Source organism: Colletes latitarsis, chromosome 3 (genome assembly GCF_051014445.1).
Source record: "Colletes latitarsis isolate SP2378_abdomen chromosome 3, iyColLati1, whole genome shotgun sequence".
Taxonomy (NCBI): Eukaryota; Metazoa; Arthropoda; class Insecta; order Hymenoptera; family Colletidae; genus Colletes; species Colletes latitarsis.
In genome coordinates this window covers 36693259-36709039 of record NC_135136.1, presented here as the reverse complement: position 1 = coordinate 36709039, position 15781 = coordinate 36693259, and the positions used below count along the sequence as shown (strand labels likewise).

General features: G+C 40.4%; 1 protein-coding gene across 17 annotated transcripts in view; it reads right to left on the bottom strand.

Annotated features, from left to right (window-relative positions):
• Positions 1-15781, bottom strand: part of Dlg1 (MAGUK family member discs large 1) — a 687637-nt gene that overhangs the window by 302648 nt on the left and 369208 nt on the right. For all 17 annotated transcript variants that reach the window (XM_076762410.1, XM_076762413.1, XM_076762412.1 and 14 more), the window contains one exon: positions 12557-12693. In XM_076762410.1, coding sequence (XP_076618525.1) covers positions 12557-12693 — 137 coding nt within the window. The remainder of the gene's footprint in view (positions 1-12556; positions 12694-15781) is intronic.

Genomic DNA, 15781 nt, shown 5'->3' with positions numbered 1-15781 from the left:
CAGGTATCCTGGCATTCTGCCACTGCTGGAGCTTATACTTTGATGCGTAGCTTCCAGCAGCCAGAGATATCCTCTTCACGAATTATTAAAAATATTTTAATATTCCCTCGATCTCGATATGCAATCTAAAACTTCAACTACTACTCCACGATTTTGTTCCCTACACTCGATTGCCAAGGATCCTTATTAAAGACATATTTTTGATTCTCAAGTGTCATTCGACGGTCAACGACATTCTTCCCAATAATTATAGAAGCGTGAAGACACAGATCTAATATAATATTGTAACATCAGCTACGCGTGTATGAACTTTGAATGTTCAATTTTTAGCTTCTAAATTCTCAAGTGACATTCTACGGTCAACGACATTTTTTCCAATAATTATAGAAGCGCGAAGACACAGATCTAATATTACATTGTAACGTTAGCTACACGTGTACGGACTTCGAACGTTCAATTTTTAACTTCTAACAGACAGTTTTAATTTTCGAATGACTGAGTTAAGGATCGAGAGTCTTATAAAAAATGACAGAAATTTAAAGCCTAGAGTGAAATGGCCACGAAGCTGGTGAGCGTAAAAGGCACGTGACGCCCATAGCGGATGCGAGACGACAGGAAAGTAGTCATAAGGACCTTTTAGTAAAATCGATTTGCCATTTATTACGAAAGGCCATTACCTCGTTCGAGACGTTCGCAGCCCCCGTTCCAGGGAACATTTTTTCACGAAGACTCCACGCCTTGACTACCAATATGGTTAATATCGAGTCATTGTAACATATCTCCATTTATAAACCCCATTGTTCGACCAGTATCGCGCTACTATTATCTCTCTTATTATCCTTTGATAAAGTACGCGGGGATTTAACTAAACGTAGTATATCCTTTCTATTCTATTGCAGGATGTGTCTTCGTGCACTCGGTTCCCGGATAGTAATAATTTACTCTTTGTTACGAGGGGATCCCGGAATCCTTGCAAAATTTTCCCTCGTTTCGTTTTGAAGTTATCTTAATCGGGAGGGGAAAAAACATGAAACTGTAGAAACCTCGGGCGGCTCTTATCGTAGCCGAATCAAATTAAATTCAGTGCAAGCCGGCTGCACAGTCTCCATGTTATTGCTGGCATTATCGCATCATCCGTGAGAGAATAGAGAAACAACGCCAGAGATCACCGGGTGGATGAGAAATCGTGATAACGAAATCCTCCCTGGAAAGGACAAAATCGAAGGCAAAATTTCCAATTCTAAATAATCTACTTTTCTTGACTCAAAGAATGTAAACAATCTCCATTCATCAACAGTAGTCTATTATTCAGAAAATAATAATATACTGTAGTAACGAAGGTAAACCAATATTCGACAGCTACGAGTGAACGCTAATTAATCGTCAATTAAATTTTTCGACGATCGATCAGAATCGAAAATTGCCCGTTTTGATAGATTGGCCGCTGGCAATTAGCGCGTCGCTTTCGTCGAGGAACCGCTGCCTGCCACAAAGGCGAAACATTCGAATGTTGCGAAATTAGTCGATATTGGCCCTACCTGTTGCATCGTTTTAGTTACCCCTGATACACCCGCGAGTCGAACTGCGACTTTTTGCTTGTGTAGCGGACTGCAAGCGTGCTCGTCCGTGTTTATAAAAGGTCGAAGATTAAGTGGTTTCCACGGAAGAACGAGCGCGCCCCGTTACGAGGGAAAACTAATGAGAAAAGTTTTCGTTAACTTCTCGTTCGCCGTCTTTGTCCGCGAAATGTTATCAATAAAAAGTAATTAACGTTCTTGCAGCTGCGAAGAGGGGGAGGAAAATGATTTACGCTCGTATTTTCGCGAGTCCCAATAAGCAACGAAATTGTTCGTCGTCCAGGTTTATTATTTGATAATCGACACGCGAACCTTGGAATCGGTTTAACGCGAACTTTCAGAATTACAAGGGAAGAAACAAACCGTCGAAAATAGAGAAACGCAAATCCTATTGAAGGGAACAAGTAATTCTTCGAATTCCGTGAATCGAGTAACCCCCTTATTCACGAGGAAAAATACACGGCTCTCCGAACGGACGGGAGAAAAAAAAAGAGGAAAATCTCCCTCCGTGAATTTCGCAAATGAATGCATCGAGTGCATACGATGCATTAAGTCCCAACCGCAACGAATGCATTGTAAAGGGGGTCTGAAGGGGCGAGAGTGCTCTCGTTTGGAGTTTCCTCCTTTTATCGGAAACGAACGCGGTATCCAAGGGAAATGGGTTTTAGCCGAGTGCTACTATAAATTCCATTTGTCCCGTTGAAAACGGTAATATATCATGGCTTCGGTACCGTCTTACGGTAACCGTACATCTGGTTAACCATATGCGATTATGCAAAAGCTTTAAATCCTTTCGAGGGTGTTCTAACATACAACTTTTGTCCTGATAAATGTTATACGCTCTCTAAATCTGTGACATCCGTTTGATGTTTGTTATTTCGAAAACACGATGCCTCAATTTTGTCCTGAAATTTCGAATTATTTTTATTCTCTGTTCCATGGAAAGATGCATCGTTTCGTCCATATGAAAGTCTCGCTGAAATTGTTAACTTTATGGGATCTCATGCGTAAAAAAAAAAAAGAAAATAGAAATGACTAACGGCGACCAAAAGTAGTTTTACAGCGGTGTAGGTGGGAATTGAAAACAGGGCATAAATTGTAGCTACGTGCCCACCCATGGCGTCCCTTGCAAGAAAGCAAGGATACGATATTTCACGGATCAGAAAGGCCATTCGTGTGATTTACGTCTTCTTAAGCGCGCCACCGCGAATTCGTGAGTATAATTCGTCGGTTTCGTAACAGACGGCGACGAAGCTTTTGTTCTTATTTTCGTCCAATAAAACGGGACCGCGATCGGACAGAAACGAGAACAGAGAAATTACGAAGGCGAGAAAAATGTTCATTTTCGACCCAACATTTCCGCAAAGCCCTCGAAACTTTTAATCCGGTTAAAGTATTTTTATTCGTTTTACCGCATTAGTTTTCGACGCGTGGATGATTTCTCTCATTTTACTGCCATTTTTTTAAGCTCTTGGAATAGAGGGTAGCTCGCGATTAAAGGTTGTTTATTGAGGGTTTTACATCTTAATCTCGGTTATTTATGATTCTAAGATGTTGACATTACTACATCTGTTTTAAAAGCATTTGTAATTATTTTAGACGTGGAAAATGCATTATAAAAGGTTCAAACAAATTTTAAATATTTTTAAATAGAAGCTACTTTCTTTGGATTGTGTCAATAACTTTAGTTTATATGTATCACCTATAACGTCGAGTATGTTGAATCGTTTTACTGGTTTTACAATCACACTTCATTTCTAGCAGAAATGTTGTATATTGCGCACGTATCGATCGAATTCCCGACGAGATTCCCGGGTATAACATTTCAATTGTATCTCGGTTTCTACGTGGAACAACGATGGTAATCCACGGTGGTTCTAATCTCTCTTGATTCGCAGACAATAGTTTCAGGTTATGTACTCGTGTTACATAAAGCCGATCGAAATAATAGAAATCACGATCTTCGAACCGATTCCTAATCTTCGATTTACCATTGTATATTAATTATAAAATAATCGTCCCATACTGGAAAATTAAATTAATTGCACTTTAAACTGTACATATTTTCTAGCCTTCGCTAAGATTGTCATAACTTTTAAAATAGTGGATATTTTTCTCCAAAAAAAAATCGTATACATTCCCCGGATATATCTCTAAGTATATGTGTTTAAGGATGATACAAAAATATTTCACCGTTTGCCTCCAAAAAATTGCGTTCGGGAACAGCCCCTTAAGAGACACCGACACTTTAATCTTGTCCCGGCGTCCCCGAGCCCGTCTGGCCATCGAGCAGTCGATTCTTTCGATTCGTGGCGGCGCGGTAAGAAGAAATAAAGGAACTCTTATCGATTCCGGTGGTCTCGCGGGAAATCGGCTGCCGTTTCGAGGCCCTCGACCGAGCGTTCGGTTCCTGCGGCGGGCGTGTAACTTTCGCGCGGGCGCGTGAAAGGGGTCGCCGAGTCGGAGGCACAAGTTTCCATTATACCGAGTGCAGCCCTCTTATCATTGCCGCGCATATTCCAGCGCTGGCGGACAGCTGCCTTCTGCGGAGTAATGGAAAACAAACAAGGAAAATATCGCGCGTATACAGCTAGGCCATTACTCCCCGACGTTCTTTCCTTCCCACGCCCCCGCTGGGCCCGCGGAACTCTCTCTTTCCGCGCGATCGAATAGTTTAAACTTGGCTTTATGCGCGACGACCTGGCCGTATCGTAAATTTCGCCCAACGGACGCCCCTGGGATGAATACGTGCTCGAGTGCATCGTTCTATCCAGATAGCGGCCATTTTATTATTCATTTTTCTATTCGGTAGTCACGCGCGTTGACAAACGCCCACGCGACTCGTCCCGATGTCCGGCTCATGATTCTTGGCTGGATTTTTGAACCGCCGAAGACGCGCTGGGCTCGATAAAAGATATTAAATATCCTTAACAAATTGAATAGTAGGAAAATGGTACTCTTGGGTGTCTCAGATGCTTCGAAACAACCCCTATTTTGTCTCAAATATCTACGAATTTATTTGTTATATTTCTCTGAGAAGCTACAGTTAGTTCAAAATGAATATTGTGAGGGAACAAATGCCCTAAAAATGGAAAAATAGAAATAATTGATCACGAAAATAAATACGTTTTCACCTGAGTACGAACTGTGACATTCTCATTTTTGAAATATTTATAATCGAAGCCTCACCGAGTCAGAAAACTATTTGGCAAATATCTGCTATTTGTTGTCGAATGCTTTAAACACACATACGAGATCTAAATCACATTACGTAGTATTCAATCACTATATATGATCATAATAATAATACGCTTACGGGAACATAGACGGGTATATCAAACTCGCCCAGCAGTCCACTTGATAATTCATTAATTCGAAAGCTCGTGTATAGCGTTGTGTTTGAATTGCAGGATAAATCGAGGCGAAACATGTTTGTTATTCAGAATTAATGAGGAAAATATAAATTACAAACGAGCCCGGAAGCGTTCGCGTGTCGTTGTTGGGGTCGCGCAAAAATCTCGACGTCTAGATTCGATAAGGATCGCATAAATAAATTGGGATTTATCGAAACAACGTTTATGTTCCCTTCGCCTTAACGATGTGTTTAATGTCACGCGTACGCGGGTGGATACCTGGATAGCGGATGGTTACGACGGTTAAAGTGCTCCGAGAGAAATTCGAGCTCGTAAAACGAGCACGTTCATCTCGCTGAACGGCGATCAGCGGCGTGGTTAGAAATTTCGATAGTTTCCGGGACCTCGAAATTACGATCGTAGTCGACAAAGGCAACCGTTGTTACACAACAGTAATTAACAAGCGTTTAATGTACCATCGAAAGTTGTTTAACTTCTGTCGTGTGTCCCCTGTGTTTCTGAACGCGGTAAATAGATACGATTATATCGCCGGAACGACTCGCGTTCACGTTTGCCACACGTTTTTGATCGCTATAGCCTCGAATAATTACAAATGCACTCGTAATCGAATCTTCTGCAATCGGATCTTACGAATTTAAAATCTTTCTTGCGGACGGAAGAGTTTCTACGCAAGTTAACTTTCAATTCTACGAATGGAAATGACACTCCTCGATTTCAAGAATAAATTTCAATAATTTCAGCCCCGTTCGAAATCAGGCTTTATTTTCTAGTTCAGCAACCTTGCATTTAAAGATTTATGTAGCGATTCTGTCCCTGGAAATGATAAATTCGTATCCGTGAATTACGATCGATCGCGGGAAGAAAAGTGTTAATAACGTCGAACGGGACTTAACACGGTTGACAGCCACGCGAAACATTACCGAAGTAAACCACGTTCGCTAATTACACATGGGGGAGCTAATTATGCGAAAAGTGCTTTAACGGTGCAGAAATCCGACTACGCGGACCTAATTTCCAGCTTAATTCCGCTTCGACCGCACGAATTGTCAATTACGATGAGTTATAATAAAGCAAAATCCGTAATCGCGGATTGGCCTTTGCGACCGCGTGCGTTTCTTTTCGACGAGCAAACGTTTGAAACGGAGAAAGCAATCGGTGAACAATTTTTTTTTTAATGGTATTTTTGTGTTTTTATTTTTATCCGAAACGTTTCGACGCGTCCGAAACCGGCTGGAAGTTTCGCTGTTTTGCGACCAAGTGCGTAAAGTGAAAAGTACTCACAGAAAATTGAACAATTTGGATGCACTTTGTGGCAAATTGCTTATGGCTGCTCGCGTGGCTTCAAATGGGACGTCAAAGGGACCGACGCCTGGTCGAAATCCTCTTGAATATGGAGCACGTAGAATGCGTCAGGACCACGGCCAATCCAATCAAACCTCGTATGACATGACAATACATACTTGACTGTGTACCGCTACACATAGTTCCTATCGTGTTGGTACTTACGACGGCAGAAATAACTTGACCATTTACGATTGCATTGTTACATATTTGTATGCAGGTACAAAAGAAAAAAAACAATCCGTTCCAAAGTCCCGGTGTTATTTACATTCGTATTTTTCCTCGAACAGTTAGTTAAATATTGACTCGGATATTTTTGCAAATTTCAAAAACTCTCAATATTAAAACGTTCGAGTTTCCCAAAAATTTTAGTAAATATTTGCTACCGAGTCTCTTATTTGGAACGCTTCGTGATTCGTGTACACTTTCACCTCACATTTCCCAGCGAATTTACGGTAATGCGATCTCTTATCGACTCATTTGCACAGCGTATTGTTACATAAATTTGTTAAAGATGCAACGGATGTTAACGAAAACGTAGTGTCGTCGACGCGCGGAATCAATACGCCGAATAATGCTACTGCATTATGTATACGCCAGGGAGGCATTTCGTAACAAGCAATTATTCATAGTCGATCAGGCATTCGTATTTTCCGGTACAACACTTTGCGGCGGTATAATTATTCCTATCAGACCGAGTGTGCTGTAAATCTTTCTGTAAATACGGATATTTTTAAACGTTGATAAATCCCTCGTAATTGCACCATTACGAAACGAATATATAAAACATTTCTCTTGTTTCGGAGCGACGAGTCCCCGATTTATTCGCATCGAGAAATTCTAACGCTACTAATAACTCCATTGATGGATTAAATATTCGATATTACGCTTCTTTTCTCAGGACAAACAGTCTCAATAGTTTCTCCAGGCATACTACGTGGTATCAGAAACTTAACTTTAGCCAAGCACGCGCGGAAACTGCGTCCTGCGCGGAATTTCGAGCTCCACGCACAGGACACGCGCTCCGAGAGAAATTCTTCATAATGGATGTTATGTGCCATCCGTCTGTGTAAGCAACGAAAACCATTCTGTTCTCTGGAGAACGCTTACATCCCTTGTATTCGCAGGTGAGAACCATCAAGACTCGTTCGCTCGTTTGTTCGCCGCTTGTACACGCGTCTCTTTCCAAAGCGGCGACGGCCTTCGTGTCCATACATCCTTATAGTATGCCGTGAAATAAACGCGAGCGAATAAATTTTTTAGCCCTTTTGCCTACGCGATCCGCCGCGCCATCGTTCCTGTACCCATTCGAAATCAAATTAGCGAAGAAAGGAAACGCGACGCGGGAAATATATCAGCGAGATAACTCGCGGTGAAACGCTGCCGTAAACACCGATTTGCATGATCGCTATTAATGGCCTTTTCACCGACGTTTCGCGACCCCTTCTTACCGCCACACCACTTTCGCGAGATTTTCTCCAACGGATGTAAAAATTTTTTAATGAAAATATTACCCGTTCGAGTCGTTCCAAATGCATGGCTTTTGAGGGGTATCACGATTTTGTTATTTTCGGAATTATTTGACTGGTACACAATTTTTGGAAAGAGTAATTCAATATACGGACTACCATTTTCTTTTATACTATCATTTTGGTATTTTTGCTATGAAATTCGACACCCGGATGAATCTTTAAACAACTTGGAAAAAGAAAAAATATGCTCTGTGTGTTTCCTCTTTCGACTTTTATAATTGTCAGATATTAATGTGATTTTTCTTGAAAAAACTATATTCGCTGTTACTACTTGCATAGATATTTAAATCGACAGTGGTACAGTATCACCTTTTCTGCCTCGTTCTAACTATCAAAAACATTAAAATCAACGGAAAATAGATAGTGTCACGCCACTACCAACGTACAAAAAAAAATCAGCAAGTAGAAATATCAAATAATGGTCAGACAGGTCCAGAGACGTGCTCGAATTTGAAAGTAGACTTCGACGGAAACGAAGCCTCGCAACGAAACTATTACACTGTAAATTTTCAATTTACTTTTTCCACGAATCATTCCCCGGTCGTTGGTAGTGCTTCGCGCGAGACATCGTGTATATTCTTCGGGTGGAATCTGTCGAGCAGCGTGACTAATGAATCCAGCAGCAGGTCCGGGAGAAACCTCGCGTCTCCTTTCCTTCCTTTTTCATCTCTTTTCCGGCTTCTCATCTCTCAGCCATCCGTAATGACCAACGCAATCAAGATCCCAGCAATATCAATAATTTCACGGGTAATGCGGTTGTCTGAGCGTAAAATGCTTAAATCCTTGTCGCGACGTATACCGTCGCCGGTAAATACTTGGATCATCCGATGAAATAAAGAAAAATCTCGCGCGTTACGTTCGCTCGACTGGCCCCTTTGGATCGCCTCTTTCAGCGATGGGGGTTGCAGGATAGATCGAGTAGACACTTCGTTCGCTGATATGGGAAAACTTTCGACGGAGATCTATTTTGGTCGTTAAAAAAAATTGAACGTTTTCCTTTTGGCTTCAAAGTTTCATATTAAGAAACTAGCTGTAGGTATCTAAAATTTGAGAATCTACGAGTATTTGAAGTATTTGAAAGTTTAATAATAATTTCCAATTTTTATCCTACACGACCCATATTTATACAGGGTGTTCGGCCACCCCTGGGAAAAATTTAAATGGGGGATTTTAGAAGCCAAAATAAGATGAAAATCAAGAATACCAATTTGTTGATGAAGGCTTTGTTAAACAGTTATTAACGTTTAAAGTTCCGATCGTACTGAATTTTTTTCTCGAAAATGCACAAGATTTCGAGGGTATGTTTAATGACTAGAAATGATTGTAATTGACCTCAGAACCTAAAAATAATTTTTTTAGAACGATTTGAAAAATTTTTTTTTCGTCGAAAAAATTAGGCACACCCCCTTGTCGATTTTCCTTAAAAATTCGTTTTTCATTTTTAGTATTTTTGTTTGACGTCCTACAGAAAAGTTGTTTAATACTTTTTTGTAAGTACCTATGGGCTCTACTTTAGAAAAAAGTTTCATTGAAATATTTTCACTGTTGTAGAAGTTATGGCTGTTTGAAAATTGGACCATTTTTATGAGGTTTTTCTCAGTTTTCGGGGTCAAGGACCAACTTTTCGAATATTTTTGCGATTTATACATATTCTCCATCGAAATACGCGTAGTTTGTTTTTTTAAACATTACAATTGTCCAATCCGTTCGGAAGTTATGACGTTTTAAAGATATGCATGAAATTTCAGGGAAGCATTTCTGGCCTCACATTAGATTTTTGATAAGTAATTTTTTCTCGAAAATGGATAGGATTTGGAGGGTATGTCTATTGATCAAAAATTATTATAATTGGTCCCTGCAATCAAAAATAATTTTTTTGGAACGGTTTAAAATTTTTTAATTTTGTTGAAAAATTTTACACCTCGAATTTTTTTCTCCAAACTGGGCAGGATTTCCGGGGTATATCTATTCATCAAAAATGATTGTAATTGACCCCCGCAACCGAAAATAATTTTTCCAAAACGATTTGAAATTTTTTAATTTAATTGTTAATAACTTGTTAACGAAGCCTCCATCAACAAATTGGTATTCTTGATTTTAGTCTTATTTTGGCCTCTAGAATCTCCCATTAAAATTTTTCCCAGGGGTGGCCGAACTCCCTGTATATTAAAGTACCATTTTGAACATTTGAAATTCATGAATATTCTGAACAAGCTAAATCTTATTAGAATTCTTGTTTCATAATATCTCTTTAGTTTGATAGAAATTTGTATCCTACACGACCCATATTCATATATTAAAATACCATTTTGAACATTTGAGATTCATGAATGTTCTGAACAAGCTAAATCTTATTAGAATTCTTGTTTCATGATATTTCTTTAGTTTGATAGAAATTACACACAAAAATACCAACTGTCCTTCTAAGGAAAACGATTATGAATATCGCTAGGCAGAATATTGCACTCTGTTCCTCGGTACCATACACTCTGTTCCTCGGTTCCATATTCGTCGGAGAATAGCGGACACAAGGCGTGTTTTTTAAAATAAATTGTCGTCGAAAGGTCTCTTAGTTGCTATTAATTAAATCCGGACGATCTATCAATTCCAAAGGCGTCATCGCGGGCGGAACGATCGAAACCGAGTGGATCCTGGCGTCGAGGCGAGCGAGACGTGCGTTGCATCGTAACAGCATACCGAGCGCGACTCGCGATTTGCAATCGTTGCACGGTGCATCGTTGCACCAGCCGCGTCACGTCGTCGATCGGCCACGACGACACGCCGCACGATGGGGAACCGTGGAACGGGAGCAATTAGCAATTAAAATCAGGGGCTCGGCGATTGATCGGTCTAGCATGATACCAGCCTATCCCACGGGCCAATCGACTCTTGGATTATAATTACGGGCGCTAATTGCGCGGCACCTGCCTACCCGCCCCGTTTACCCCCACCGCCTTTCCATCTCTATCAGAGAGCAGCGGCGTGATTGGTACTCGATAGGAGCGGTTAAAATATTCCGAGAATTTCATTTCCGTGGACGGGGTCTTCTACTCGTTTTCTCCCGTTTCCTAATTAATTGGTCGATTCGACTTTCCCGGAACGCTCGAGGATCTCGAGACGGGAAGACACGCGACGCTGTATAATAATTGGAGCAAACATATCGTCCCCTGATTTAATCCCTACACGCTATAATAGAATTTCAATCGTATCCAAGTTTCTGTACCAGCACAATGGGGCTTTATTTGCAACGATTCTTTCACTTTTGAACGTCGTCCAAGTTTCGAGCGAAATTTGATGCAGAATCATTCATCTGCCCGCTCGTTCATCGTGAATGCAACGGTGACGTAGTACGCGTGGTCATTTAACAATGTCTCGTTGACGATTAAATGACGTCACGGGGGAATGACTATGCTCACATGCACGGTAATGTCTGCCCCGACTGCCTATCATGTTACAACGCGGCAGCATAAGCGGGACTCGAAATTAGGGGAACATGAAAATCGGGAAAATCCCTCACGTTCTAATGTCATCGATAAAATAATCGTAATATTTTTTCCTTTTTAATATAGAAATCTTTAAATGTATAATTTAACAAACGAAGGACACCTTATGATTTTTTAAATATTGTATTCTGAAGTTTTGCTAACCGTTATACCTTTTTTTATATTTCGAGTTGCAACAGAAGTTCATTCTATTGTCTTCGACACGCGACGAGTGGAAGGGTTAATCGAACGATATCGATCAAAGGTTTACGTCGTTCTTTTCTGGGAACGTTTCTCGAGCAGTAACTGGGAGGAAGTTTGGCTGTCGACTGTGTTTCGCGGTCCAGGGTCGCGTGGCGAATGAAAAGAGCCTTTGCTTCGTTGGAATTCTAATAAACGTTCGACCGCGACGGGCGACACGAAAACCAGATTCCAGGACAGTTGGATCAGTGGCGCGTAGCGATTGTGTTTTCCCAACCCTTTTTGACTTTCGAGGTTCGAGGATCCCCCCGAATTCCTCTTTTTTCGACTCCCCGGAAACCCCAGGACGCCGTTCAAAGTTTCTCGAGAATTGCTTTCGCTTCCAAATAACTCTTTACTAAATACTAGAATTTTTATTCGTTTGAGACATTGTCCTTCTGGTCGATCGAATCAGTTTCGTTCACTTTATTCTACTATGTATATAATAAAATCAATTTATGGTGAAACTAATATTGAATTTTAGGTAGATAATACAAATTTAGATTTAATTAATTCCTTGAAAAAAAGGGAAATAGCAAATGGAATCCCAGAATCTTATGGAAATCAACGAACACGAGGGTTAATTACTAAAGGACAAAAATTGCTCTGTATACAAATTGCTGAATAATTCAGATTGGACTTGCAAGATCCGTGTACTAAACCGGAAAAAAAATGTAAAATATATAAAAAATTGTCTGAATAATAAGTGTAACAGAAATAAACTTTAGTCACAAAAATAAAAAATAATTATCAAAATTTCAGGACTAAAATAAAACCTGAAATATTTGAAAACTTTTCTCGAGAAACGGAGACGGTAAAATTTGTTGGAAAATCTCGTGAATTCTCGAGACGGGATTCTCGAACATAGTCACTGGCTGCGCAACTATAAAGGGTTGACGAGTACAAGCACCCCTATCGAGTCAGTACTCCCCCCACCGCGGAAATGATAAAGCCCCAGAGCCCGCGTGAAATATCGAGGCACAGAAATATATATTTGTAACTGAACTCACGTCGTTTTGAGCGAAGGTCGGCGTAATTGGCCCATCGCTGGCTTCCCATTTGTCGGCGATCCGGATCGTCTCCGCCGTTTTCTGCTGAACCGATTTCGACTCGTCGAGCAACGTCAGCTCGTAAAACTCCTGGATATCTGCAACAGTCCGGAAAACGGGAAGTCAAATTAATACGCTCGAAACGGTTCCCCTCTTGACGTCGATTGAAATATCGTCGTATTTACAGCTTTGTCTCGTAATGAAAATTGCCGTTCGACGATCTTGCCATCTTCGGTGCATTCGATCGCGATCTCGGCAAAGAAACCGACCAATAAACAGTAGAATCGAATGGAACGACCCTGAATTCAATTTAGATTCGACCGCGAGCATTTGTTGCGTTCAAGCTCTTACTATTGTCGTATATTAATATTACTATTCAACGTTACTTCCGCTGTATTGTTCGTCAGATTACATTTGCTGTACGATTACACGTAATCACGCTGTAATTACTGTCACAAGGTCATTACCGTCTAATTACGTCGTAATCGTCATCGTAAATCTTTAAAGCGTGTAATAACTGTCTAGCTATCGTGTAATTACCGCGTGATTATAGCGCAATTACAGTGTGATTACGTGCAATCGTAGTGTAGTCAGACTACGTGTTGCTCAACTATGCGTTCATGTATGAATGTTTATTTTGAATTTACAAGCTTCACTGATAATTTCACAAAATTACTTTTTGATTCCCATAAATGATTTTTGTTGGTCGGTCCATTAAAGGAAATATGTTGTAATTAGGCGACCAGAGAGAATAGAATTGATTATTTGAATACTGTAAAATTACAACGAACAATTGAACCAGTTCGTTACGTCGATTATGAAAATATTGTGACGGGGAAAACGGAGAACTGTAATTTAGTTTCATTAACCTTCGCACGGTCGTAACTTCGACTCGTCGCCGTAAATTGCAAACTATGATTAAGTCTTTTCATTACATCGTTAACGAGAATCGGAGTTGTTGCGATCCTAATAAGCAACAAATAAGTAACAGCAATTTAGCTTTATTAACTCCGCCATCTGCAACACGCTAGATCAATATTATTCTACTGATGGCGTGTTTGTTTCAGTCGAATTAGCTGCACATTGTCGGGAGTTAAAGTTAATTACAGCTAGTTTCGGTATTGTATCCGGTAATTTTGGTATATAACGTAACAACATAACTCCGGTATTAACTTACGAAATTACTCGCAGGAGGCCAGCTAATAAGAGATACTCCTGAGGGCGATGTTTCAAAGTAGTCGCAGAATGCCGGATTATTAATCCTTTGATCGTATTTCGAATATGTTTCGAAAATTAAAACGATCGAAATTTTTAATACGAAAAGGCTGCATTCTAAATAGGTGGAAAATTCTCGTTTCATTTTTGACGTAAATTTTCACGTAATTTATGCCACATTTAATAATCGTTTCAGGACCTTCACAATTTGTAGCGCTACCTTTGAAGGGTGCCAGTGGTTCGTCGAAATGTCGAGTTTAATATTACGTTCTAATGTTTGCAAATTGAGTTGCTCGCTATACTAACGAATTTTCCATTCTTTGGACTCGAAAGCATTTAAAATTGGCAATTTGAAAACTGTCAAACTCGTAGGTGGTTCGGCTACGACTTTGGGGCGAGTTTACTCTTAATTAACGGAATATCACCAGCAATTATGTACAGAAATGTATCGGGAAATAACTTCTTTAGTTCTGTGGAGAAAATTATAATTCTAAACACAAAACAAAAATTATCTAGAATAACTTTTGATTATAATCATCAAAATACAACTAATATTCGGGTAACATAAATCGAATCTTTAGTATTTAACAGGCATGCTGCACGTTAGCGCGTTGTTGTGACTTCTCGCAGAGAATTGAGTTTCGATCCGTTAATTATCGAAATAATAATCGAATGAATATTTTCACACGCAAATAGTCGCAGTCGTTAAAATCGCGAAACGCGGGAAACCGCGCGGACGGGGAACGAAAAATTTAAAAAAAATAATTATCAAGCGACGAGATCGTTGGAAGTTTTTCAAGATTTCCCTCGCAGGGGGAAAAAAGGAAAAAAAAAGAACTTCAAACTACATTTGCGACCACAGGTACCCAGCCGTTAAATGCCGAAGAGACCGCTTGTTATTCGTCGCGAAAAATTCTACGACTTTAATTAACGTCCCAACCTTTTTGTCACCGCGAACAGAGGGAGCACGCTGGAAACGGTGGCGGCCCTCTAATTTTTCGTTTTAATTCACATTTAATGACATCCTCTCTCTCCGATCCTGCGGCATAGGCATGCCTTGGCCGCTATTTACGCGACCAACAGGAATCTTTTCCCTCCGTCCACTCTCAGGAGTATTCGCAGACGATAAAGTAGAGTACTCGAGAGGAACCGCGTTCCAAAAGTTGCAGCTCGAGGGCTGGTTCTCAACGGGGAGGGAAAGGGTAAAAATGTCATCGCGAATTTCGTTTCGACATTTTTCATGTCGCATTATCGAGGACTGAAAGGATCTCGGGCGAACGGTTCCCTGTTTCGCGAGAATCGAATCGCAGAAAGGCGGATAATTAATGCTCGCCGTGTTCCTTTTCGCTTTGCCGTTCGAAACGAAATGAATTCGACGATAAACAGGGATGCAATTCCACGGAAACCGGGAAACAGTTTTTTCGCCGATCGTGTTTACTTCGATTCGAAAGAAGGGATAGGGGTAAAATATTTGGAAAATCGTTTCAATGGGAGATCAGTGAGAGTCTTCTTTTGCGGTGGTTTCGATCTGCTTCCAGATTTCTGGAACGGAGATGTAAACTGTGATTTCATGGTGGGCAGAACGTTAGTGTTATTGCGTTATACATTTTCAAACAGCTTCCCGATTCCATTGGCATACAAAACGAGCATCAATCCGAGCTGCTCGTGTCGCTTTCCACATTCACGGCACGCCTTCGAATACGATTCGTGAAACGTATAAGTATTACAGGAGACATTTCTCGCCGAGAATGCAAGAAATATCGAAAACTTATTTCAATCTCTTTCTTCCCTCTTTTTTGACCTTTGCAAACGTGTCCCCCATGAAGAGAGAGAATTCATTCTTCGGTCAGCTGTCGTACGTTCGAATCGTTATCCAGACTGAACTTGTTCTCGAAGTCGCAAACAAACAAAATCGGTCTACGTAAAATGTGTATCGACTCGTATAATGATTAATGTGTATTTACTAGGAAT